A 26207-nucleotide genomic window follows, 5' to 3' on the forward strand; every position below is an offset into this window, starting at 1 on the left:
TTCTACAATCTGGCAAAAGCAGATGAGTTGTATCAGAGGACTAGATTAGAACTCAACCACTGAAGAATGAATGAAAAGGACATCAGATAAAAAGTTATGTACTCACCATAACGATGCATCTGTCTCGCCCATTTTCATTCTTCAACTGATAGGTGTCTGACCCGACCTCAGATCCAGCTCAGCCACTTTTAGAAGATTCACAGATCCAACTCTCGAGCTCCTCCCTTAACCCATAATGCTCCACTAACCTAATATACCTCAGATGAAGTTTGTTTTCCCCAATAACAAAGGTATGCTCTTGAATAGAAACAATTGAGAACAAATAGAGATGAACCTACAAACCACAACAGCTCACAGCACCAAATCAGGTGAGACAAGGAAAAGTTGCACATAAATTCCAAACTTAATTTGATAACGGTTAAGCGCTTTCTTCTCCTTCAAGAGACTTCATCAGAACAAATTACACTGTAAACCCAACCCCTAAATACCCTTACTTAATGATGTCACAATTAAATTACACCTTAAAAACATACTACATAATTTTGTAAATAAAATTGGTAAAATTGAATTAATAAGCAAATAAAACTCACATATTTATATACATACAAATATTTAACTAACATTTTAAAACATCTCATATTTATGCACCATATATGAGATGTTTTAAAATGTTAGTTAAATATTTGTATGCATATAAATATGAGTGAGTTATTTGCTTATTTATTAATCAATTTTACCAATTTTATTTACAAAATTATGTAGTATGTTTTTAAGGTGTAATTATTTAATTATGTGACATCTTTAAGTAAGGGTATTTAGGGGTTGGGTTTAGAGTGTAATTTGTTCTGATGAAGTCTCCTGAAGGAGAAGAAATAAAGTTTGGAATTTATTTGCAACTTTTCCTTGTCTCGCCTGATTTGGTGCTGTGTGCTGTTGTGGTTTGTAGGTTCTGAAGTTTTTATTTTTGGTGGAAATAGTACAGATGAAACTGGAGGTCAAACAAGGAAAGCACAATTGTGTAAAATCTTATCTTAATGGTAGATATTCTCTTCACAATTGCAGCATTCATTACAATAGGTATCCCCTGCCAAGGGCGGCCCAACATCCGGCCAGTATACCAAATCCTTTAGGTTGCTTTAAGGCATGCCATACATTATATGTATGCTGCTCGTGTAGCATATGATATAAAGGCGACGTCCAGACATACCATCCGCAGAACTGAGAGCCCAGTAGGAATGCCAGTCCAACGAGGAGAGAGGTAATCAGAACATCCAAAAGAGAAACAGACCAGGGGGAGGAGAGAGGGAGTGACTACTGCAACAGTGAACAGAAGGAAATCTACTGTTATGGTGAGATTTTATACAACTATACTATGCCCTTCCATTTCACTGTTGTAGCGTTCAGTACAATAGGGAGAGTGCGAAAGTTCAGAATAAGAGAGGGAGGAGGAAGGACGAGCAGAGCTTTCTAGGAAGCCATGAAGGATGGTCCTAGCAAAACCAGCTCTGGAAATTCCATCCAACTTGTAGTACTTGGTAAATGTATACGCAGAAGTCCACGTAGCTCCCCCTCAAGAACAGCATTAGTATCCAAATCCATGCAAAAAAGCACCAAAAGAAGCCACAGCTCTAGTAGAAGGAAGGCTCTCACCATAAAAGGAATACAGAAAAAAAAAGACTTTTGAAATCCATGAAGAAATAGGTTGCTTGGACAAAGCCAATCTTAAAAACCTAGGATGAAAGGAAACAAAGCTGATCAGATTTACAAAATGTTGTAGTCTTATCCAAATAAATGCACATCCAATGTGTGCAAGGGGAAAAAAGTGGGCAAATGAATAGACTGATTAAGGGACAACTCATTCACCAGAAAGGCATAAAGAAACACCCCCTTCCAAGAAAAAGAGGGGGCATCCACCTTCTGGACCTGGGACTGGCACAAAATAGAGGAAGCTGTCTGTTCAGAGTGGAGGCAAAAAGACCAGCTTGAGGAGAACCCCACTGATGGACAATGGGAAACGCATCCCTGTGAAGCGTCCATTCATGAGATTGAGTTATGGACATGCTCAGAGAGTCTGACACAATGTTTGACTTGAGGGTATGTAAACCTGAAGAGTCACTTGATTATGGATAGCTAGATCCCACAATAAGAGTGCCAACCATCGAAGATAAGATGTCACCCGCCTATTCTCATTTGTTGACATACCACCTCACTGTGGTACTGTCTGGAAACACCTTGAGAGGGCCTGGGGAGAAGAGGATGAATGGCGTGAAGAGCCAGCAGAACAGCTCTCATCTCTGATGCTGATATGGTCTTTTTGACGATGAGGTGAACACCTTACACATACACCTTTCGGGAGCAGAAAGCTGCTACCTATCCTACATCTCAAATGTCTGAACAGTTCCTGAGAGGGAAGAGGTTGATGAAAAAGCAGCTCTGGATTGACAGTCAACTGCTAAATTCACTACTGAAGTTCTTACTTGAGACCTGAATGAAGAGGAACTACAATTCGAGGGGATGAGAATGCTGAAGACAAACTGATTTCAGAAACCAATGAAGTTTTCTCATATAGTGTTTGGCAAAAGGGAACATTGGAATGGTGGAAGCCATGAACCTCAGAACTCTCAGAAATTCCCTGGCTGTTACTGAAGCCAGACGAAGAAGAGATTGAAAAAAGGAAATGAGCGTCAGGACCTTGGGAGGAGGAAGGGATGCCACCACAGGAACAGTCTGGATCCTGGACCCCAAAAAGACATGATCCTGAGAAGGAGTCAGAAAAGACTTTTTAAAATTTATAGTTGAATCACAGGCTCTGCAGAAGGGGAATGGCAAAATGGAGACCTTGCAACAGGATGCCTGAAACTTGTCATCCAAGTAAGGAAAGACTTGGATCCCCCTTAGTCTACAAAAAGCAATCACAGGAGCGAGGCATTTAGTGAATACCTTTAGGGCAGTAGTAGAAGGGCCACAAGGCAAAGCAGAGAACCGAACATGCCAGGAAGCAACAGAGAAATGCAAAAACTTCCTGAAAAGAGGCTAACCAGGGATATTAAGACAGGCATCCTTGAGGTCCAGAGACACCAGATAAGCCTGAGGAATTAGAAAGTACAGTTTTGTACCTACCATAAATGTAGATGTTCGAGTGCTAATACAGCTGCAGTAATCACAGATGGGTTTTCTGCCGTCTTGGTCCGGCGTCGGTTGTCGTCGCTTTCTCTTCTGACGTCAGTGAGGCCAGAGTATATAAGACACAGCCGACGCCATGTTCTTCAGTCTTTCTTGCCCCAGATGTCAGGTGCCCCCCAAAAGAAGGCAATACATAAATTATGCTTATATGCGTATACATGTAATGCAATATAATCCAAAAACAGTGGTTGCAAGCAAATAAACCTTAGAAGGATAACCCAGTCAGGCTGTATGAAGAGGTTGTTAGGCCCCATGCCTTTACCAAGTGGGGAAGGAGGGAGGGAAACCTGTACTGCAGCTGTATTAGCACTCGAACATCTACATTTATGGTAGGTACAAAACTGTACTATGTTCATCGTGCATACAGCTGCAGTAATCACAGATGGGTAGAATCCCAAGGCTACGCACACATGGTGGTAGGTACTAGGAGGAACTGGGTTGAGCCAGAATGCCCTGCAAAACAGCAGTGGCAAAGCCTGCTCTTGTTCTGGAATATAAGGGCAGGTGGTAGTGTTTTGTGAAGGTATGTACAGAACTCCAAGTGGCTGCCTCCAGAATATCTTTGGTAGGAACTCCTCTAAGGAAGGCTGTAGAGGTAGCTGTGGCCCTGGTGGAGTGTGATCTGATACCTGTAGGAACAGATTTCCCATGATAGGAGTAACAAAACCGTATGCAGTGGCCTATCCACTTTGAAATAGTCTGCTTGGAAACTGGCTTCCCTTGAGCCCCTACAGCATAGGACACACAGAGTTGTTCTGATTTCCTGAAGGACTTTGTTCTGTCCAAATAGTAACGTAGTTGCCTATGGATGTCTAAGGAATGTAGCAGCCTTTCCCCTTTGTTTTGAGGATTGGGGTAAAAGGTAGGAAGGTGTATGGCTTGATTTAAAGCTACCCTAGATACCACTTTAGGCATAAATGATGGGTTGGTATGAAGGGAGACCCTGTCCTGATGGAAAATGAGAAAGGGCTGCACCGCCATGAGGGCCTGTAATTCTGAAACTCTACGAGCTGAAGTGATAGCTAAAAGGAAGGCAGTTTTCCAGGACAAATATTGCAGATCTGTTGAGGCAGCTGGTTCAAAAGGAGGCAATGTTAATTTTTCTGGTTTGTAATTAAGATCCCAGGCTGGTATTGGTTGTTTCCTTGGTGGTCTAATATTCTTAGCCCCTCTGAGGAACTGTCGTAAAAGTGGGTGAGAAAATAAAGGAGGATCCGTGTTGTATTCTGCGGAAATAGCTGAGGCATGGATTTTTATGGAAGAAAATGAAAGTCCACTGTTCAGCAGCTCAGCTAGATATTGTAATACCTGAGGCAAGTTCAGTTTTCTAGGGTCCTGGCCTTTTTTCGCATTCCAAGAACAAAACCGCTTCCATTTTGCGGAGTAAGCTTTTCTAGTTGATGGTCTTCTGGCCTCCAAAATGACATCCTGCACCTCCTTGGAGAGTAGGGTCTGTTGTGGTGTTAAAGAATTTTCCATGCAGCGAGATTGAGTGTTTTCAGCTGACTGTGGAGAGTTTTGTAACTGTGCTGAGTCAGTAGAAGTGGCATTAGAGGCAGGGACCAGGGAGGAGAATGTGTTAGGCTCCTCAGCAATGGGTACCAGTGTTGCCTTGGCCAATCTGGAGCAATCAGTATCATCTTCGGTCTGTCTGCTCTTGCTTTCAAAAGAACCTTGGGCAGAAGAGGCAGAGGTGGGAATGCGTAAACTGTCCATGCTGTCCAACTGAATGAAAGGGCGTCCACTCTCCAGTACAACAATACCACCCCCCTTTGTCTGCTGGTCATATCTCAATACTACTCATTTGTTTTAGTTCTAGCAGAGCCTGCCTCAGCACTTGACATGTTAACAAATCCATTACTTTGCTTGTCAGCAAACTTTTCCCTAAGTTGTTTGCCACAAACTTCTATAAACAATTCAATTGTGGGATTCATGGGGGGAACAAAAGTGCTAGGATTCTTAAAAATGCACTCATTAAAAACAATGTTTTGCAAAACTATGGATAAAGTTAAAGTCCTGCCAAATAATCGTAGGTCTTGTAGCACATCTACTAAACTGGCTTTCTGAGCCGGAATAAATGTCAAACCTCTATTTAGAACTGAAAGTTGCACTTCAGTTAGTACTGTAGAGGAAATAATGTATACTAGACCTGTTTTATCCTCTTTCCTGTTCTTGTCACCTCTTCCTCGCTGTGTAGTGTCTTATCCTGGGATTCGTGTACCGATTTCTGGATCTTCCCCTTATTGGGAGCGGATCCTTCAACAAAAAAAGGCCTTGTGATGAATTGGGCAAAGCCAAGCTCTGTTCGGTCCTAGTAGGACTCTTGCATGGCGCCATACTAGATTTTTGCCTAACGGCAACATCGCTGCTCTCAGAGGCAACAAAACTGCTGCCTGCAGTATTCACATTCAAATTAATATTTATGTCCAATGCATTCTTCTCTATCAGTCTAGATGAAATCACATCTCCTGATGTGACCGGAGTAGCCGCAAGGGTCAGTGGCGGTTGCTGTGTATCTCAGCCGTTCTCAGAGCTCCGCCCATTCCTTGTTGAGCACTGTGTAATAAAATTATGTCCAGCTCTCTCTCTAGATCACGAGAAAACATTGCCATCTTGAAAGTCTTGTTTATTTCTGAATTTTTCTTGCTTTAGTAGCTGAGAGCCTTTTATCATAGCCTAAGATATTATTGAATAGAATATCCATTCTATCACCCATAACATCACCCGGATACGTATCGAACATACCATTTCGCATAGCTTGTATTTCCTTACATAATTCCACCTATTAACGTCGAAAAAAGTTTATGAGGAGTTGCATATACTTGGCACTGCATTCAAGGTTAAGTAGTTTCCAGCGCCTTAAAAGTTCTGGATATGTTTGACCATAACTGGGCATTATTAAGACCCTAAGTCCCCTCGGTGCTATTTTTAAATTCAAGGAGGCTTCTAAATGAAAGTACTGCCCACTGCAGTCACTTACATAATTTATTCTCTAGGTTGCGGTAGTCCTTGTTAAAAGCCTCAAACAAGTTGGGATCACTAGAGGTACTGTCATGTTGCAAATAAACTGTCTCATTAAGTAATGGGTTACTCTGAATATTCAAAAGTGAACTCATTCGATTATTCTTCATCCTATTAGGTGTCATAGCCGTAGATGGCACCTCAATGTCAGATAATTCCACATTACTCTCTGCCATGCTCGGTTGGAGGTAGCAAAGCAGTCAGAAAAAGAGAAAAGTCTCAAAGTTCGCCACCACATCCAAATACTCCACTCACCACTATATACCTCTCCACCGGCTGCAATGTCTAGAACTTCCCAACTACCTAGACTACCTCCAACTCACCACAGCTCACAAGCTTATTTTTAAGCCAACTAAATGCCCAGCACTAACAAACATCTTACCATTATACACCCCACACAGAACTCTAAGATCTGCCCACCAAAATCTAATCTCGGTATACAAACCAAATCATCCTGCTGGTTAGCTTCTCCTATCCTTTTCCTTAGCAAAAACGGAATTCTCTCCCTCCATCTCTAAGAATCTCTGAAAACTTTGAACACTTCAAAACCCAGCTCCATTCTTACCTCTCCTATAAATGGAAGTGCAATTGCACTCTACCTACCTAACCTGCTTAATACATTCATTACACAAGATTCATTCTTCCCTACACATTAGGGATTAACCCTATTTACTGTCTTTGTGCTAACGTTACTTTTATACCATTCTCAGATGTTTCAAACCTCTGTACAAATTTAACTCTGTACTACTGTTCTCAACCAGTAAACATGTAAATATATATTATATTTTACTCCATGTTGCAGTTTAACTTTGCTTAGTTTTGCTATTTTATAGTTACAATTTGCTTAACTGGTACCATTGCATTATGTAGCTTGTACTTTGTATTATGGAGCTTTTCTCCCCAGGCCTCCACTGAAAATGGGCTCTCTGAACCCAGTGGACCTCCCCGGTCATCAAACTGGTAATAAATAAAGGGCTCGACAACGTATAGTTCTGGCATTAAACAAAGCACAAAAGCAACAGCGATGGACGTTGTGGTCTGGCCTAAGCAAGTGACTCAGTAATAATGAAAGTCTCGGTGTGGTATTTGCTTTCCACAGGCGAGACAATTGTTAACTTTTTCTAACATTGGTTAGTGCAAGAAAAAAGGATCCCCAACGGGGTACTTAGCTTTAGAAGACTTCAGCTTCAATTCAGAAGACAAAACTCAGGTAGCGGTCGACCGGCACTCATGCAAACTGCTTCTGCTTCAGGCTCCTCGGCAAGAAAGACTGATGTAATGGCGTCGGCTGCCTTACTCTATACTGTTGACGACCTGACGTCAGTCCTGAGCCAACAGCAACCGATGCAGAAATACTAAGACTCTGGTATTCGGGCCGGCCGAGGGCTACCCTGGCAGGGATAACCCAAATGTGATGACTGCAACAGTGAAACACAAAGAACACCTTGATGATTAGCAAGGATGGAGACAAGAAACAGAAAAACAAAGTGTTTGAGAAACAGTTCTGAATGCTGCCTTACTGGCCTTGGATAAAAAGTCCAGATGTCTAAACCTCAAATAGGATGACTTGCAATTACCCAATAAAGGAGTAACATGGCTGAGAAAAAAACATTTGATCACTACTAGCAACTGTCTTCAGACATTGGAAACGTGATCCAAAGGACTTTAAACATTTATCTTTTCAATGTGAATATAAAGAATGGGTAGGTTAAGTCCTATTTCAAAGAACAGCAGAATATCCTTTGATCAGTTTTCTAAAATACTGCAGAATTGTTTGTTTTTAATTTTTGTTATTCTGCTTCATTAGCAAGGCTTCCATTGAAAACAGTGAAACAAAAAAGCCAACGAACCAAGAAATTGTAAACGCTGACATGGCTTACTATCAAAGTATACCCAAATTTATTGGTACAAGAAGTTTAAAGCGCTTTTCGTTTGCCCAACTGGCAAACTTCATCAGAAACAAATTATGAACATTCAAATTCTCATTTTATACTACCAGGTGGTCCTAAGTAACAAATTACGATACATTATTGCATTCGTCTTAACTTCTTACAGAGACCACACTATTATGTGGTAGATATTTGTGCTAGGATGTCAAATACAGTTAAACAGTGTTAAAATTTTGCACTCCAATCTATCATATAAACATCAATACTTTATACTAAAATTTCTCAACATTTAAAATAACTACTAATCGTATACAAAACACTATTTAAAACCAACTAACATTTACAATAAATCTCATGTTAAAGATACGACTGCACAGTTGATGCACTTCATCTCTGTAAACTTCTTAATTTTAAAATACTAGAAATGGAACAAGTTTCATTCAGACCAGGAAAGTTATAGGCATTTAGCCTGACCTGCCAGAATAGTTCAAGTTCTTCTAATTGTAAAGGTGTAGGGCCACCCCTAAGATCCTGTATAACATGGTTGATGGCCAAAAACCTAAATTTGTGTTCATTACTCATAGAAGTGTGCTTGGCCAGTGCATTTTCAAGTCTGCCCTTGTTAATGGCATATTGGTGTTCATATATTCTTTCACAAAGCCTGCGCTCCGTTTTACCAATGTAAAATGCAGGGCAGAATTGGCACCTGGCCAAGTACACAACAAACCTGGAATTACAGTTAAACTTCACTTTGAGTTTATACTGTATACCATTAATAATACAATTATTAGTTACATCAATAAACTTACAATAATTACAGTTTTGGCACTTGTTCATCCCGAAGCTACGAGCTTTGATAGAACTTTGTTGTTCCAAAAGAGTTTTTAAGTTCTTACCTTTCCTAAAAATTACTCTGGGGGAATCACCTATTTTATTAGAGAGGCTTGAGTTGGCTTTAAACAATTTCCAGTTTTTCCGAAGTATTTCAATACAAAAATGACTATCTGTGGTGTATGTGGTAATAAAACTTAACCAAAAATCATTGTTGGCCACAGAGTCTTTATTAAGACCGTTGTCGATAGACTCTGTTAATGGTATTAACAGATTCTAATGTTAGACAATCGTCACCTAAAATTGGTGTATAAATGTGGTTAAATCTCTTAGTTCTAACTTCGTTAAACTGTCTAGAAGAATTTCAGGACAACCACGTTGGACAAACATATTTCTCAATAATTGACATTCTTCTATAAAGTCTTCATCTTGACTAACCATTTATGAGGCTCTCACTAATTGGCCTTTAATAACCGAACAATTTTGGTGCAACGGGTGACAACTAGAAAAATGCAGGAATGTGTTTGAATATGTACTCATCCTGTGTATCTTTGCCACAAAACAACCCGTATTTTGGTTTTTAGCTAACCAAATATCCAAATACGTTATTGCTTGTGTTAAATGTTGAAGCAAATTGTAAAAGTTGTGTTGTCTGATTGAAATAATTCAACACATTCCTAACTACCTCATCACCTTTTAACAAGATGAAAATGTCATCCAAGTAACGTGTGTAACAGAGTCACAAAATGTGTTGTTCTTAAATCCAAATTCTGATCCCCAGTGGGCCATAACTACATTCGCTATACTAGCTCCACAAGCGGAACCCATCACGACCCCTACTTTTTGTAAATAACAGTCGTCCCGAAACATAAAAAAGTTATTGGATAACAGCAGATCAATTAATTCAGTGACCAAAGAGATTTCCACTGATGGAGCTCTGTTTTACTTCAACATTAATTCTACCCATTCAATAGCTAAGTCATGGGGAATACAAGTGTATAAGTCTCACATCTATTGTGAGAAAACTGTACTCTTCATTAAATTGTACAGTATTGATTTTCTTCAAAAAAGACCATGAGTCCTTACAAATTTGATCCTCGAACAGTAAATATTTCTGAAGTATAGCGTCTATTACCTTAGCACAAGAATAAGTTGGTGAACCACGACCATCAACTAATGGTCTCATAGGTGGATTCTCCATATTCTTGTGTATCTTAGGCAAACCAAATAAATAGGGATACCTAGGATAGGTTGTTGACATACATTTGTAGATTTTCTGTTCTAATCTACCTTCTATGTACATATCTTCAATACAGCTTTTGAAGAAACTGTAAGCTCTATTTACCTCTGAACGTGAACTCAGAACATAAGCACTACTATTCAATAAAGCCTCCATATATTCCTGATAGTCAATGTTATCAAACACGACTATACCTCCACCTTTGTCAGGTTTACATAGACAAATGTCTTGTGACCTTATAAATTGCAAGTAGTCTTGTTCTTCCCTAGTTGTATTGTGGGGAACCTTGTGTTTAAAACAATTTTTATTGGCATACCTTTTTTGTTCAAATGTTTGTAACACTGGGTGCAATGGAGGGTTAAATGCGCTAGGTATATGAAATTTGTCAAAGTTGACATTAGTGACATCACCCATCATTAAATTAAAATTTAACTTCCTTGTGAAAATTTTAACATCAAGGATTGTTTTTACCAAGTTCAAAGGCTTAGAAGGTACATAAGTATAACCTTATGATAGAAAATCAACAATATCGGAACCAACCAATACAAAGGAAAAATTATAAAGTTTAAAATTCCCTGTTTTATTTGTGACAATAACTGGGCCATCATGACCACAGGAATAGACTGTGGCTAGATAACTACCAACATTTTGTTGGACTTCATCATGAATAGCCATAGGTGACTCCAAAACAACAGTTTGTAAATAATAAGATATGACTGGATAGAAAATGTCAGTCTGATGTTGATAATCCAACATAATTAAGTCTTGTGTTTGTTGGATTTCTGTTTGTTTTTGTTCATTTGAAAGTTTTTCTGCTGCTTGGGCCTGGCGCCCGTATTGTTGCCTTGCAAAAAATTTTGGTGCTGCTGAAATTGAACATGATTAACTTTGGCCCTGAGGGCCATTTCATAATCTCTCAATCCTCCGAATCTCAGTTTGGTTAACCAAATTAGTATCATCACTATAGGCACTGTTATTGTTAATGATGTTAGAGGAGTTATTCAAAGAGTCATCCCCATTAAGGTGTGATGCTGAGTTCGACTCTTGGCCAATACTATTGTAATTGGGAATACTACGAGTATTCACTTTATTTTCTCCATTTAACACAGTACCTTGTTTCCAAACCTGAGCTGAAGGGTCAAGATAAGCTGAACCAAGATAAGCTTTGCAGTCACGTTCTAATTTCTTGATTTTATTAGTCTTTAGTTTCAACATGTGTTGGTCAATGCTAGTAAACAAACGGCTATACTCAAATTTATATCTGAAAAACTCAATCTGATTTAATACTGTTGTCTACTTCCGTTACTGTGTTGGACAGGTTGTCTACCCATATACTGTAATGCTTAACCATCAACTCTAGCAGTTTAAGACCTTGACTGTCAAATAAGTTAATTAAATCTTTATGGAATACTGAATTAGCTTCCAGTCCAGTAGGGTATGAGTAATGACGTAAGCCTTTCGGCACAATCTTCCGTGAAAGACATTCACAGAAGTACGAAATTTCCAACTGTAACTTTCTCAGTTTTATTAAATGGATATCAAACACTTTCAGTTTTGACACTATCAGAAATAAAAGGTTCATAACCTTGACCCGACACTTTGCTTTCATTCCCAGACGGTAAATTTCCAAAACAAAAGAAAACCCATTGGTCAGCCAAGAAGACAGTGATGGAAATTCATTGCCGGTATCAATTCCATTCACTGCTGCATGGCCCAGATTTTGAGCTTGTGTGTTATTAGCTCCGTTTGCCTCTGCTAGTCTTGGTTGACCATTAAGTACCGCACTACATGCTACTGTATTCACTGCTGTCCTATTACCTGATGGTAGCTGGTCTGCACTACTGTGCGGTTGATTCAACTGATCAGGCAGTCGATTGGCAGAACCATCCTCGGGCCGCCTCAAGTGTGTTGGAGCGCCGTTATTAACTGTATCCACATTTGTAACCATTGGAACATTCAAACTGCCACTGTTACCAAGAGAACTGTGTTGCCGGCTTGGTACTGCAGTGGACGGTAAACAATAGCGAATTTCTCATTGGTCCATATCGAGCCGATCAAGTCTCAAGTAAATGGATTCAATTTTGGTGAATACAGATTCTAAAGTATTGTTTGGTACCAAGCCTTGGTTGGAATCAGTGCCAACAATGTTCGTATTGACATTAGATCTTAAAATTTCTGGTGTTTCACCTGAAGGGAAAAGACTTTGGCTAGCAGCCGAGCCAGATGCCATAACAAACTAGTGAAACAAAAAAGCCAACGGACCAAGAAATTGTAAACGCTTGACACGGCTTACTATCAAAGTATACCCAAATTTATTGGTACAAGACGTTTAAAGCGCCTTTCGTTTGCTCAACTGGCAAACTTCACCAGAAACAAATTATGAACATTCAAATTCTCATTTTATACTACCAGGTGGTCCTAAGTAACCAGTTACGATACATTATTGCATTCGTCTTAACTTCTTAAAGAGACCACACTATTATGTGGTAGATACTCATGCTAGGATGTCAAATACAGTTAAACTGTTAAAATTTTGCACTCCAATCTATCATATAAACATCAATACTTTATACTAAAATTTCTCAACATTTGAAATAACTACTAATCGTATACAAAACTATTTAAAACCAACTAACATTTACAATAAAACTCAAAGCAAAGTTTAACTGTAATTCCAGGTTTGTTGTGTACTTGGGCCAGGTGCCAATTCTGCCCTGCGTTTTACATTGGTAAAACGGAGCGCAGGCTTCGTGAAAGAATATATTAACACCAATATGTCATTAACAAGGGCAGACTTGAAAATGCCCTGGCCAAACACACTTCTATGAATAATGAACACGAATTTAGGTTTTTGGCCATCGACTATGTTATACAGGATCTTAGGGGTGGCCCTACACCTTTACAATTAGAAGAACTTGAACTATTCTGGCAGGTCAGGCTAAATGCCTATAACTTTCCGGGTCTGAATGAAACTTGTTCCATTTCTAGTATTTTAAAATTAAGTAGTTTACAGAGATGGTGCATCAACTGTGCAATTGTATCTTTAACATGAGATTTATTGTAAATGTTAGTTGGTTTTAAATAGTGTTTTGTATACGATTAGTAGTTATTTTAAATGTTGAGAAATTTTAGTATAAAGTATTGATGTTTATATGATAGATTGGAGTGCAAAATTTTAACACTGTTTAACTGTATTTGACATCCTAGCACGAGTAGTTAAGAAGTTAAGAAGTTAAGATGAATGCAATAATGTATCGAAATTGGTTACTTAGGACCACCTGGTAGTATAACATGAGAATTTGAATGTTCATAATTTGTTTCTGATGGTTTGCCAGTTGGGCAAACGAAAAGCGCTTTAAACTTCTTGTACCAATAAATTTGGGAATACTTTGATAGTAAGCCGTGTCAGCGTTTACAATTCCATTGAAAACAAGCAGAACATTTACTCTCAGATTACCATAATCAATCTAGCCTAATTCAGTTTAAGGTAGTTACCTTTTTGTTCTTTGTCAAATTAAACTGGAGAAGAATGTCACTTACATGAGTTTGTCATATTTTATATTCTACACAGCACGTTATTACTTTACTATTTGGCTGTGTACATTTTAAAGCTGCATTAAATTTTGGATATTGAAGTGATACATTACAAAATTTATTGTCGGCTAAACACCTGTTTGTTTAAAAAAGAAAAATTGCTTTGATATTATGACAAACAGAAGCCATCAAAAATAAGATTAAACAAAATGAACTACAGACTAACTACAAAGAAAGTACAGTTGTGTACCTACCATAAATGTAGATGTTAAAGTGCATTCACTGTTGCAGTCATTACTCTTGGGTTATCCTGCTGGCAGGCTACCCTCAGTCGGCCAGAATTCCAAAGTCTACGTCTGGCGTCGGTTGCTGTCGCCTCTTCCCTGACGTCAGTGCGCCAGGGGTATAAAAGATGCAGCCGACACCATTTTCTTCAGTTTTTCTTGCCCCGGATGTCAGGTGCCCCCAAATTGGTAGGCTGCAAAATATGCCAATAAAAATGCATGCACAAAAATAACATTTCCTTCATCTACAAGCAAATACACCAAATAGGTTGTATAGGATAGAGAAGTGCAGACAAGTCCCAGCAAAGAAAAGGGGGATGGTGGGTGGGTAACCTGGACTGCAACAGTGAATACACTCGAACATCTACATTTATGGTAGGTACACATCTGTACTATGTTCGTGTTTCATTGCTGCAGTCATTACTCTTGGGGTGAATCCCAAAGCTGAGGAAGGGTGGCTGGGCTAAATAGGATTAGGAGAGGCTATAAGGACCTGCAGAACTGCAGTGGCAAAGACTGCTCTGGACTTAGAGTAAAGAGGTAAGTGGTAGTGCTTTGTGAAGGTGTGCACTGAACTCCAAGTTGCAGCCTCTAAGATATCTTTGGTTGGTACTCCTCTGAGGAAGGCTGCTGAAGTGGCTGCTGCTCTGGTGGAATGAGGCCTAATGCCCTTAGGCACTGATTTGCCATGCTGAAAATAGCAGAAACAGATGCAATGGCCTATCCATTAGTCTGTTTTGAGACAGCCTTTCGTTGTGATCCTGCAGCATATGACACAAAGTTGCTCAGTCTTTCTGAAAGCTTTAGTTCTGTCCAAGTAGAATCGTAACTGCCTGTGTATGTCCAAAGAACGCTGAATTTTCTCACCCTTGTTCTGTGGATTAGGATAAAAGGTTGGCAAGTGAATGGTTTGCTTAAGGGCCACACTGGACACCACCTTAGGCATAAATGTAGGGTTTTGTCCTCAGAGAAACCTGTCTGGATGAAAAATGATGAAAGGTTCCACAGCCATGAGTGCTTGTAACTCCGAGACTCGCCTTGCAGAGGTTATTGCTAGGAGCAGAGTTGTTTTCCAGGATAAGAATTTTGATATCTGCTGTTGATGCTGGCTCGAAAGGAGGCAGTGTGAGTTTTTCCAAAACATAATTGAGGTCCCAGGCCAGAAATGGCACTCTTCTTGGAGGCCTAATGTTTTTGGCCCCTCTGAGGTACTGCCTTATTAAAGGATGATAAAAGATAGGTGGTGCCGTATTGTAATGGGCTGAAATGGCAGAGGCATGAATCTTAATTGATGAGAAGGAAAGGCCTTTGTTCAGCATCTCAATTAGGTATTGTAAAATCTGAGGGATATTTGGTACACACGTATCAATGCCTTGTTCCTGGCTCCAAGCACAGAATCTCTTCCATTTTTCTGCATATGATTTTCTGGTGCTGGACCTCCTGGCCTCCAAAACAACATCCATAACAGCTTTTGAAAGAAGAGTGTTCTGAATGGCTACATTATCCGCCATGCTGCCAGATTTAAGGTCTTGAGTTGGCTGTGCAGGATCTGATTGTTTTGTTGGGTCAGCAAGTGAGACGTTTGAGAATATCCATGCTGGACCTTGAGACAAGTTCTTTAGGATTGGGTACCAGTGCTGGCGTGGCCAGTCTGGTGCAATCAGTATCATTTTTGGCTTCTCTTGTCTGACCTTTAGGAGTACCCTGGGAAGGAGAGGCAGTGGGGGAAAAGCATATACCATTAGATTTTTCCAGCTGAAGGATAGGGCGTCCACTTTCCATGCTTGCTTGTGATAAATCCTTGTGCAAAATCTCTGCAATTGGCAGTTGTGAGGGGAGGCAAATAGATCTATGTCTGGGCATCCCCATTTCCTTATCATCATGCTGAAGACTTGTGGATCCAGTTTCCATTCGTGGGGATCCATGAGGTTTCTGCTTAGTTAGTCTACCAGAGTATTTGTTTTTCCTGGCAGGAATTGTGCTTGCAGGTGAATTTGAAAAGCCAATGCTGTGTCACATAAGGTCATTGCTTGTCTGCAGAGGGGGTAGGAATGTGTACCTCCCTGCTTGTTTATGTACCACATGACCGTAGTGTTGTCTGTCTTTATCAGTAACCGTCTAGAATGAAGCAGGTCCTTGAAGGCTGTCGGGCATTTTGAACAGCTAGCATCTCTTTTTGACTGATGTGAAGATGCATCTGGTTTGCAGGCCATGGGCCCTGAATATATTTTTCCTGCCATATGGGCTCCCCAGGCATAATCTGATGCATCCATTGTCAGTGTCTGTCCGGCTGTGGGTAAACTGAATGGCAGACCCTTGTTGTGGTGACAGGCTTCTGCCCACTATCGAAAAGTACAGTTTTGTACCTACCATAAATGTAGATGTTCGAAGATCCACATTGCTGCAGTCCTTACTTACAGGGTAGTCCGCGGTCCTCGGTCGGCCCGAATACCAAAGTATTAGGCTGACGTCGGTCATGGGCGCCTAGAACTGACATCAGAGCGTCAGGGTATAAAAGCGCATGACCGACGTCATATCCTCAGTCTTTTCTTGCCCCAGATGTCAGAAGGCCAAACAAGAAAGGCCACAGCCAAAAACAGAATACCTCCCAAAAACATGCCCAACAACAACCATCACCTGAAGCATAGCACCCTGTTAAACTACAGTGGGGAAGGAGGGAGGGTAAATTGGACTGCAGCAATGTGGATCTTCGAACATCTACATTTATGGTAGGTACAAAACTGTACTATGTTCTTCATCTCACATTGCTGCAGTCCTTACTTATGGGTAGAATCCCAAAGCAACGGGAAAGGGAGGTTGGTAAAAATCATAAAGCATTAGGGGCTGCTAAAATGCCCTGTAAAATTGCAGTGGCAAATCCAGCCCTAGACTTAGAATAGAGAGGAAGGTGGTAATGTTTAGAAAAGGTATGCACTGAACTCCAAGTAGCTGCCTCCAAAATGTCTTTGTAGCTACCCCTTAGAAAGGCCGTGGAAGTAGCAGTAGCCCTAGTGGAATGAGGCCTGATTCCAGCCGGAATCTCCTTACCATGATGGGAATAACAGAAAGAAATACAAAACCCAATCCATTTAGAAATAGTTTGTTTTGAAACAGGTTTACCCTGTGAACCCAAGGCAAAAGAAACAAACAACTGCTGAGACTGTCTGAACTCCTTGGTTCTGCTCAAATAATAACGCAACTGCCTGTGAATATCCAAAGTATGCAAAATTTTCTCCCCTTTACTTTGGGGGTTTGCATAAAAAGTAGGCAGATGAATAGTTTGGTTTAAGGCCACACTAGAAACCACTTTAGGCATAAAGGAAGGATTAGTACGCAAAGATACCCTATCCTTATGAAAAATCAGGAAAGGCTCCACTGCCATGAGGGCCTGTAATTCAGAAACCCTTCTTGCAGAGGTAATGGCCAACAAAAAAGCAGTTTTCCATGACAAATACTTTAACTCGGCCGAAGCTGCAGGCTCAAAAGGTTGTAGAGTAAGCTTTTCCAACACAAAATTGAGATCCCAAGCAGGAGTAGGAGCTCTCATTGGGGTCTTATATTCTTTGCCCCTCTAAGAAATTGCTTAAACAAAGGGTGAGAGAATAAAGGAGGGTCACAATCATAGTGAGCAGAAATGGCTGCAGCATGGACCTTTATCGAGGAGAAAGACAAACCCTTGTCCAATAACTCAGTAAGATATTGAAGAACAACACTTAAATCAGGTTTGGAGACATCAAAGTCCTTTCCTTTGCTCCAAATAAAAATCTCCTCCATTTATCAGCGTAAACTTTCCTGGTACTAGGCCTCCTGGCCTCCAAAATAACATTCAAAACTTGTTGTGGAAGCTGAGACCCTCCAGAGTCTAAAACAGAATATGCCAGGCTGTTAGATGCAGAGACTGAATCTTGACATTGAGGAAGTGATTGCCCTCTTGTGACAAAAGGTGCGGAATCAAAGGCAGAGGCCATGGAGGTTCTCGTACTAGACTCCTCAGTAGTGGGTACCAGTGTTGTAGAGGCCAATCCGGTGCTATCAAAATCATGGTTGGCTTGTCTTGTCTGGCCTTCAAAAGTACCTTGGGAAGAAGAGGCAGAGGTGGAAAGGCATATACATGCAGATTGTTCCAACTGAATGATAGAGCGTCCACCTTCCAAGCTGTGTGATGAAACATTTTTGTGCAAAACTTTGGCAACTGGTAATTTAGTGGAGAAGCGAACAGATCTATGTCTGGAGTTCCCCATAACACTGTCAATTTTTGAAATACATGAGGATCCAATTTCCACTCGTGAGGATCCACTATTCGTCTGCTCAACACATCTGCTAAGGAGTTCTGTGCTCCTGGTAGAAACCTTGCTTGAAGATTGAGGTGTAGATTGAGAGCAGTTTCCCACAAAATCGCTTGTCTGCAAAGAGGGTAAGAATGGGTTCCCCCTTGCTTGTTGATGTACCACATGACAGTAGTGTTGTCTGTTTGAATCAACACCTGCCCTGGGTGAAGTAAGTCTTTGAAAGCCATCAATGCAAACTGGACTGCTAACATTTCCTTCAAGTTGATATGCAAATGTTGGAGTTTGACAGGCCACGTGTCTTGCACCCATTTTCCATTGAGGTGTGCTCCCCAAGCCTTGTCCGAGGCATCTGTCGTTAGAATCTGACTCGCCTCTGGCCGGGTCACAGAGAGTCCCTTGTTTAGGTGACATTCCTGAGCCCACCACAAAAACTCCTTCTGAATGCAAGGTATTATCTGAATGACAGTGTCTAGATCTTGGCAGTGCTGTGTCCATACATTTTGAGATACCATTGAAGCTTCCTCATATGCAATTTGGCATTGGGAAGCACCAGAATACAAGATGCCATGAACCCCAAGGCTTGAAGGACTGTCCTTGCAGTCAGCCTGGACCGTAGAGACATTTGATGAAAATAAAGAGAAAGGCTTCTTTGTTTGTCCGGGGTCAAAAAGGCCATCTGGGAAGCTGTATTCAGTCTCACACCCAGAAAGCACATGTCCTGAGAGGGTACTAGACTGGACTTTGTTTCGTTCACAGAATACCCTAGGCATCTTAACACTGCCATCACATACTGTAGATGTTGAAGAAGTTCATCCTTTTCCTGTGCAATAATCAGGCAATCGTCCAAATAAGGATAAATCTGAATTCCTCTTAGTCTGAAAAAAGCTATCACTGGAGCCAGAACCTTTGTGAATACTCTGGGCACAGTAGATAAGCCAAAGGGCAATGCAGAGAACTGATAATGTAAATTTCCAGCCCGAAAACGCATTTACCTCCTGCAACTGGGCCTGATAGGAACATGAAGGTAAGCCTCTGAGATCCAGAGTAACCATCCAGTGATTTTTTCCCAACAGAGGTAAAAGCTGTTGTAAAGTCAGCATCTTGAACTTTGGAATGTCCAGATAAGTGTTGAGGATAGATAAATCCAAAATTGGTCTCCACGTGTTCCCTTTCTTTGGAACTAGAAACAGGCGAGAATAAAATCCTAGGCCCACTTCTGACAGAGGAACTGACTGTATAGCTCCCATTTGAAGAAGTGAAGAAATTTGTTTGTGAGCCTCTATCCTTTGCCGAGGAGGGACGTCTGGCATGCCCTTGAAAGGAGGCATGGTATGGAAATAGAACTTGTAACCTCGGTTTATAATGTCCAATACCCATTTGTCCTGGGTAACTAAATGCCAATTTTGTTTGAAAAGAGCCAACTTTCCTCCCAAAGGAGCTGCCAGGCAGGAAGAATCTGGCAGCTGAAAACGCAGGTCATTGGGCCTGTTTACGAAAGGACTGGCCCCTGCCTTCACCAGCAGATTGAGCAGGCGAACTCCATTGTCTCGGCCTGAAGGTACTCTGAGCTCTGCCCCTACCACGCCTAGATCTACCCCTAGACTGAGAATCAGAAGAAGGGTACGCCCACCCCTTAGTAGGCCAATTTCTACTAAACTTTGGAGGTTGTACCTGCAAAAATCTTTAACAGTCTGCATAGACTTAGCCTTGTCTTCCATTTTCTTTAAGACTGACTCCACAGGAGGACCAAACAAAACTTCAGACTGTAAAGGGGCATCCAGAATTCTAGACTTAACATGCTCAGACAAATTCTGTTCCTTAAGCCAGGCGTGCCTACGAATAACTGAACCAGTTGCAGCCACCCTAGAAGAAGCCTGTAAAGCATCAAAACCACATTGCAAAGAGTGCTTTCCCACCTGTTCAGAAACATGCACTAAATCCTGCAATTCTTTACACTCTATGCCCTCTGCTAAAGCATCCACTTTAGATCTTAGCTGAGAAAGAAGGAAATTCTGATACTTCAACATATGAAACTGGCAGTTCAAAGCTCTCATCGCTAAAGTAGAAGAGGTATACACTTTCTTACCCCATCTATCCAAAGCTCTAGCTTCCTTATCCAGAGGAACCAGATTCTTAACAACAGAGGCTCTAACACCCTTAGGCCCCTGACTAATAGTTTCTGGGTCCGCCCTAGGACTCTTGTACAGATATTTATGAGCCTCAGGCACCCTATAATACCTGTCAGGTTTAACTGGAGCAGGAGGCACAGAATCTGGATTAAGGGAAGCCTCCGAGAAAACATCCGAAACAACATCCAACACCGGAGGTATAGCTAAGGGTCTATGCTGTGGCAAAAACAAAAACTCCCTGAGTCTCTTCCGTGAATCAGAGTAATCCTGTCCTTCCCACTTAAAATGCTCCCTCATGGAATGCAGAGTTTCTGAAAATGAAAAATCCTCTGGAGGAGAAGCAGAAGGAGTGGAATCCTCTGCATCAGAATCAGAATAAGGAGGGAAATCTTGAATGTCCTCAGCAGAAGACTCAGAATCATCTGAGGCCTGCTCCAAACTTTCCAACTCTGGCTCCATCCTGGGCCTCTTATCAGGAGGGGGCATAGAACCTCTAATTAAAGTAATCAAATCCTCTGCCATTTTAAGCATGTGCTTTTTAGGCACAGACCCTGAAGAACCAGAACTGACACCAGAGGAAGGCAAAACAGACCTGCCCTTAGAAGGAGCCTTAGGAACAGTAACAGAAGGCCTAACCACCTTAGGCATAGAAGGGAGAATAGTAACCTGAGAGGCCCCCTCAGCCTGGCCTGCCTCCTGAGAGGCCACATCTTGTAAAATCAAAGTTTCCCCCTGGGACTCAACAGAAACTTCAGCCGGATCCAGCTGTTCAGCTGTAGCTTCTAAAGATCCGGCGTCCGTAACAGACGAATCATCCTGCCTAGGCTTTAAAGATTTGTCTTTGCGCTTCTTAGTAGAAGCGGCCGGAACATCCGACGGCATGTTATAATTACACCTCTTGCCAAAGACTAACCTAGCGCAATCTAACCTCCGCTTTATAGTGCGCTTATTAAACCTAGCACAAAACCGACACCGACTACGCGTGCTCCGTCCCAAACAAGGAATACAAAGCAGTGGTAATCCCTATGCGGTATCTGTTTCCCACAAGAAATACAATTATTCACTTTTTCTGACATCCGTAAGTAACTGAGGCAAGAAAAACAAAATATTCCCCAACGGGGTACTTAGCCCAACTTGGTATCGGTCTGAAACTCCGAAAGCGAAAAATTTCAGAACGCCGAACGGCACTTGCAACGCTGCTTCTGCATCGGACCATGCGGCAAAAAAGACTGAGGATATGACGTCGGTCATGCGCTTTTATACCCTGACGCTCTGATGTCAGTTCTAGGCGCCCATGACCGACGTCAGCCTAATACTTTGGTATTCGGGCCGACCGAGGACCGCGGACTACCCCGTAAGTAAGGACTGCAGCAATGTGAGATGAAGAACATCTCCTATTGCAGGCAGGGAATGAGTGCAATTACTGTCTCCAGGCTGTGGTAATGCTGAGTCCAAACACTTTTTAGATACCATTGTAGTTTCCACACATGCAGTCTGGCATATGGAATTAGTAGAATGCCGGATGCCATGAAACCCAAGGCCTGCAGGATTTTCCTTGCAGATAGGTGGGTTTTTGTTGCCAATTTCTTGAAGTAAGAAGTCAGTTGCCTTTGTTTGTCTGGCGTGAGATAAGCCATCTGGGCAGATGTATTAAGCTTGCACCCAGGAATATTATCTCTTGAGAGGGCACTAGTTTTGATTTCTTTTCATTTACTGTGTACCCTAAGCCAATTAGTAATCTTTTTACAAACGCCAGATTCTTTAGAAGAATGTCTTTGTTCTCTGCTTGAATTAGGCAGTCGTCCAAGTAGGGATATATCTGAATTCCTTTTTGTCTGCAAAACGCAATTACTGGTGCCAGGCATTTTGTGAAGACCCTGGGTGCAGTAGATAAGCCAAAGGGCAGTGCAGAGAACTGGTAATGCACTGAGCCAGCTATGAATCTGAGGTATCTTCTGCAAGATTGTCTGATTGGGACATGCAGGTTTGCCTCTTTTAGGTTCAAAGTTACGAGCCAAGCCTTCTTGACCAGCATGGGCAGTAGCTGCTGTAGAGTCAACATCTTGAATTTTGGAACTTCCAGAAACGTATTTAGTATAGACAGGTCCAGTATTGGTCTCCAGGTTTTGTCCTTTCTGGGTACTAAGGCCAGTTCCTGCTAAACCTGGGTGGCTGTACCTGTAGGAAATCCTTGACTGTCTGCATGGATTTTGCTTTATCCTCCATTTTTTTTCAACACCTCTTCTGCTTTAGTACCAAACAAAGTATCATGCTGTAATGGTGCATCTAATAATTTTGCTTTAACATGATCAGGCAGAGTCTGTTCCATTAACCAAGCATGCCTTCTAATAACAGAACCTGTAACAGCGGCCCTGCAAGAGGCCTCCAGTGAATAACCACATGGCAAAGTATGCTTTCCCACTTGTTCAGCTGCATGCAATAAATCCTGCAATTCCTTGTTCTCTGGAACATTCAGTATTTGTCAACAATTTCTGTTTAAGCAGTGACATTAAATATTGCTGATATTTAAGCATATGAAACTGACAATTTAAAGCCCTTACAGCAAGGGTAGCAGAAGTGTAGACTTTTTTTCCCCCATCTGTCTAGAGCCCTGGAATCCCTATCAGAGGGGACAGGGTTTTTTGCAGTGGAAGCTTTAACCCCCTCGAGACCTTGAGATATAGTTTCTGGGTCAGCAGCAGGGTTTTTATATAGGAATTTATGAGAATCCGGGACCCTGTAGTATCTGTCTGGCTTAGCAGGTGCAGGGGGTAAAGAGTCTGGGGACAAGCCGGACTCTGAAAACACATCTACAATGTCTACAACAGGTGGAATAGCAAGGGGTCTGTGCTGAGGAAGTAGCAGAAAGTCTCTGAGCCTTTTCTTAGATTCAGAATAATCTTGGCTCTCCCAGTGGAAATGCTCCCTCGTGATATGCAGGGTTTCCCCAAAGGAATAATCCTCAGGAGGAGAGGCTGAAGGAATGGATTCTTCTGCATCAGAATCCTCATAGGGAAGCATGGAGTAATCCTGTTCAGAAGAGGAATCAGAGGAAATAGAAACCTGATCAGAAGAATCATACTCTGTCTCTTGCCTAGGCCTCTTATAAGGAGGGGGATGGGAGCCCCTTTTCAAAGTAATTAGGTCTTCGGCCATTTAGAGCATTTGTTTTTTAGGCATGGAAGTCTGAGTAGGAGAATGCTGTACTTGTTTCTTTGTCTTTAGTGCTGCTTTAGTCTTTGAAGCTGAAGATGGCTTAATATATAGTTGTGTAGGTCTGAAGACACCCTCAGAATCCGATGGCTGCTCAGCGGCTCCGGACCCATCTGAGGGAATGATTTCCGAGTGTCCAATACCTTGAGTATCCAGAGACCCAGTCGGCTCCACGTGGGAGTCGGAAGCGGCCTGTGGCTCTGAGGTAGCGGGCGCCAGGGGCTGCGAAAGCGCCTCACTGAGAACCGGCGACTGACCTAGAAGAGGCTTCGTCGTCGGTTTTGGACCTCTGATGCCTATCCTTCTCTTTGTCCTTGCGTTTTTTGTAAACTCCGTTTGTCGGTTGGTCCGACGGCATTATATAATTAAATCTTCGGCCAAAGTAATGAAATGCAAAATCGAACAGATGCTTGATAGTGCGTTGGTTAAATCTAGCATAAACCCGACAACTAGCAAAGTTGTTATCAGGGTCTAGGCAAGGAATACGTAAGAGTGAAAATCCTTATGAGGTATTTGCTTCCCACAAGAAATACAATTAACTTTTTCTGACATCGGTCTGCAGCAAGAAAAAAGTTTCCCCGACGGGGTACTTGGCTTTAATGAAGACTTCAGTTCTGAAATTCGGATTCGAAAATCTCAGGAGTCGGCCGACCGGCACTTGCGAACTGCTTTTGCTTCGGGCACCGTGCGGCAAGAAAGACTAAAGAAAATGGCGTCGGCTGCATCTTTTATACCCCTGGCGCACTGACATCAGGGAAGAGGAGACAGCAACCGACGCTGGACCTATACTTTGGAATTCTGGCCGACTGAGGGTAGCCTGCCAGCAGGATAAATCAAGAGTAATGGCTGCAACAGTGAAACACGAACATCTGTGAAAGAATTTAAATTCAAGCAGAGAAAAACTTTGTAACAGTACTAAAAGTACAGACTCGCGTAGCGGAATCTGGCTATGAATGCAATATAGGTAATTAAATAGGACATACTTTTCAGTGTAAAAAACTGATGCCAACAGTATATTTAACTGGACAAGAAAAACTTCACATTATAGAATGTAATACTATTAGAAATTCTTATGGCATTTTTGTTGTTAAATACCTTGAAACCCAGGTTATGCCTGGAAGGGGTATTTGGGCCAGTGTGCTTACCAAGTTAATAAATAAATGTGAACTCCAAAAATATCCACATTTTCCCCATTTCTTTCTTATACTTTATCTTATTATAATTTGAGGATAATTCTGCATGGCAAGCAAGATTCTATTATATGATTAAATAAATATGTATTACGGACCTGAATTCCCGAAGTAGTGAAATACGGAATTTCAAATTTCACACTAATGGGGGGTTTTCCTTCTTTATCTTCAGCCTCAACACTTGGAAGACCAAAGTGTGCTCTCATTAGGTATTCTTTGCCACCCTGATGAAACAATAGAACACAGTAATGTTATCAATGCAAAACTAGAGAAACAATGTGCAATACCCTGAATTTAATGCCAACTCCTACAGGACTATGGTGTCATGGTTAATCACATTTTGAAGCATCACTAACAGTTCTACAAGTCTTCGAGAATAGTTTCTTCAGAATCTGAAATCAATTATGAGCAAAGCAGGAAAACCCAACAACTCTTCAAGTAACACTTTTCAAAATTTCTACTGTTAACCAGGCTACAGCACTGACAACAAATGAACAATTTTAGTTTCTGCAAAAGGCAAAGGAAAACCAGAGCCTGCTTGCCAAACAAAAAAATTCATAAACAAACCAATGTTAAAGCACTACAGTTCTAACTGAAAAAAATGTTTCCTTTAATTACACTAAGCAGTGAGGAGAGCACACTACCACATTGCATTGTGTGTTTCCAGTCTCTAGTACTCAATGCACAATTTGCGGTTAGGATATGGCAATTTGCCATAAACCATCTTTTAGTAATACAAACAGCAACAATTGTCTGTTTAAATGTTACACTAAGCCAAATTGTCTACGAGACAAACCAGAGTCCTAGTATGCAACACACATTGCTATACATTTCAAAAGATTTAAATGTTTTCCTGAGAAAACAGATTTGAATAGTAACTGTCACAGAATAACTGGCTGTGTGAGAAAAGCAAACATTTTGTTTGTATAGATGGTATTATATTAAAGCTATTAAAATCATTTTTCCTTGAATACAAAAAGCTCTAGGTTAGGGAATTAAATATTCCATTTCTTTTGGAGACCCACAGGAACTAGAAGAGTTTCCATCCCTACTGAAGACTCAAAGGAACTAGGAGAGGTTAATTACTTGTGAACTGTGGGAAGAGCCAGAGAACATTTATTTAATGGGAAAAAACACATTTCAATGTTTTCTTGAGAACGGTGAGTTGAAAACTCTCTACCATAGAACAGATTGCTCTGTGAGGAAAGCAAATATTAAACACCAACCTTGTTCTTAAACTTAGTGGCTCTGGAGCTGCTGCCCCTTGTGTTAAAGGACTGCTAAGGTCAGAAAATGAAAATAAAACGTATTTTCCATGAACTTCTACACAATACAAACACATGCTAGAGGCAGAAAAAGAAGTTATGTACCTACCATAACGTTCCATGTTAGTTGTTTTCATCT

At 41.2% G+C, this 26207-nt stretch overlaps 1 protein-coding gene across 1 annotated transcript in view; it reads right to left on the reverse strand.

Moving 5' to 3' along the window:
• AP1M1 (adaptor related protein complex 1 subunit mu 1) overlaps positions 1-26207 on the reverse strand; it is a gene marked incomplete in the record, with an annotated part of 1516013 nt that overhangs the window by 231923 nt on the left and 1257883 nt on the right. The window contains 1 exon segment of the mRNA XM_044090737.1: positions 24902-25027. Within this exon segment, the coding sequence (XP_043946672.1) occupies positions 24902-25027 (126 nt within the window).

This window comes from Protopterus annectens, chromosome 13.part0 (assembly GCF_019279795.1).
Source record: "Protopterus annectens isolate FY-2018-M chromosome 13.part0, PAN1.0, whole genome shotgun sequence".
NCBI classification, from domain to species: Eukaryota; Metazoa; Chordata; order Ceratodontiformes; family Protopteridae; genus Protopterus; species Protopterus annectens.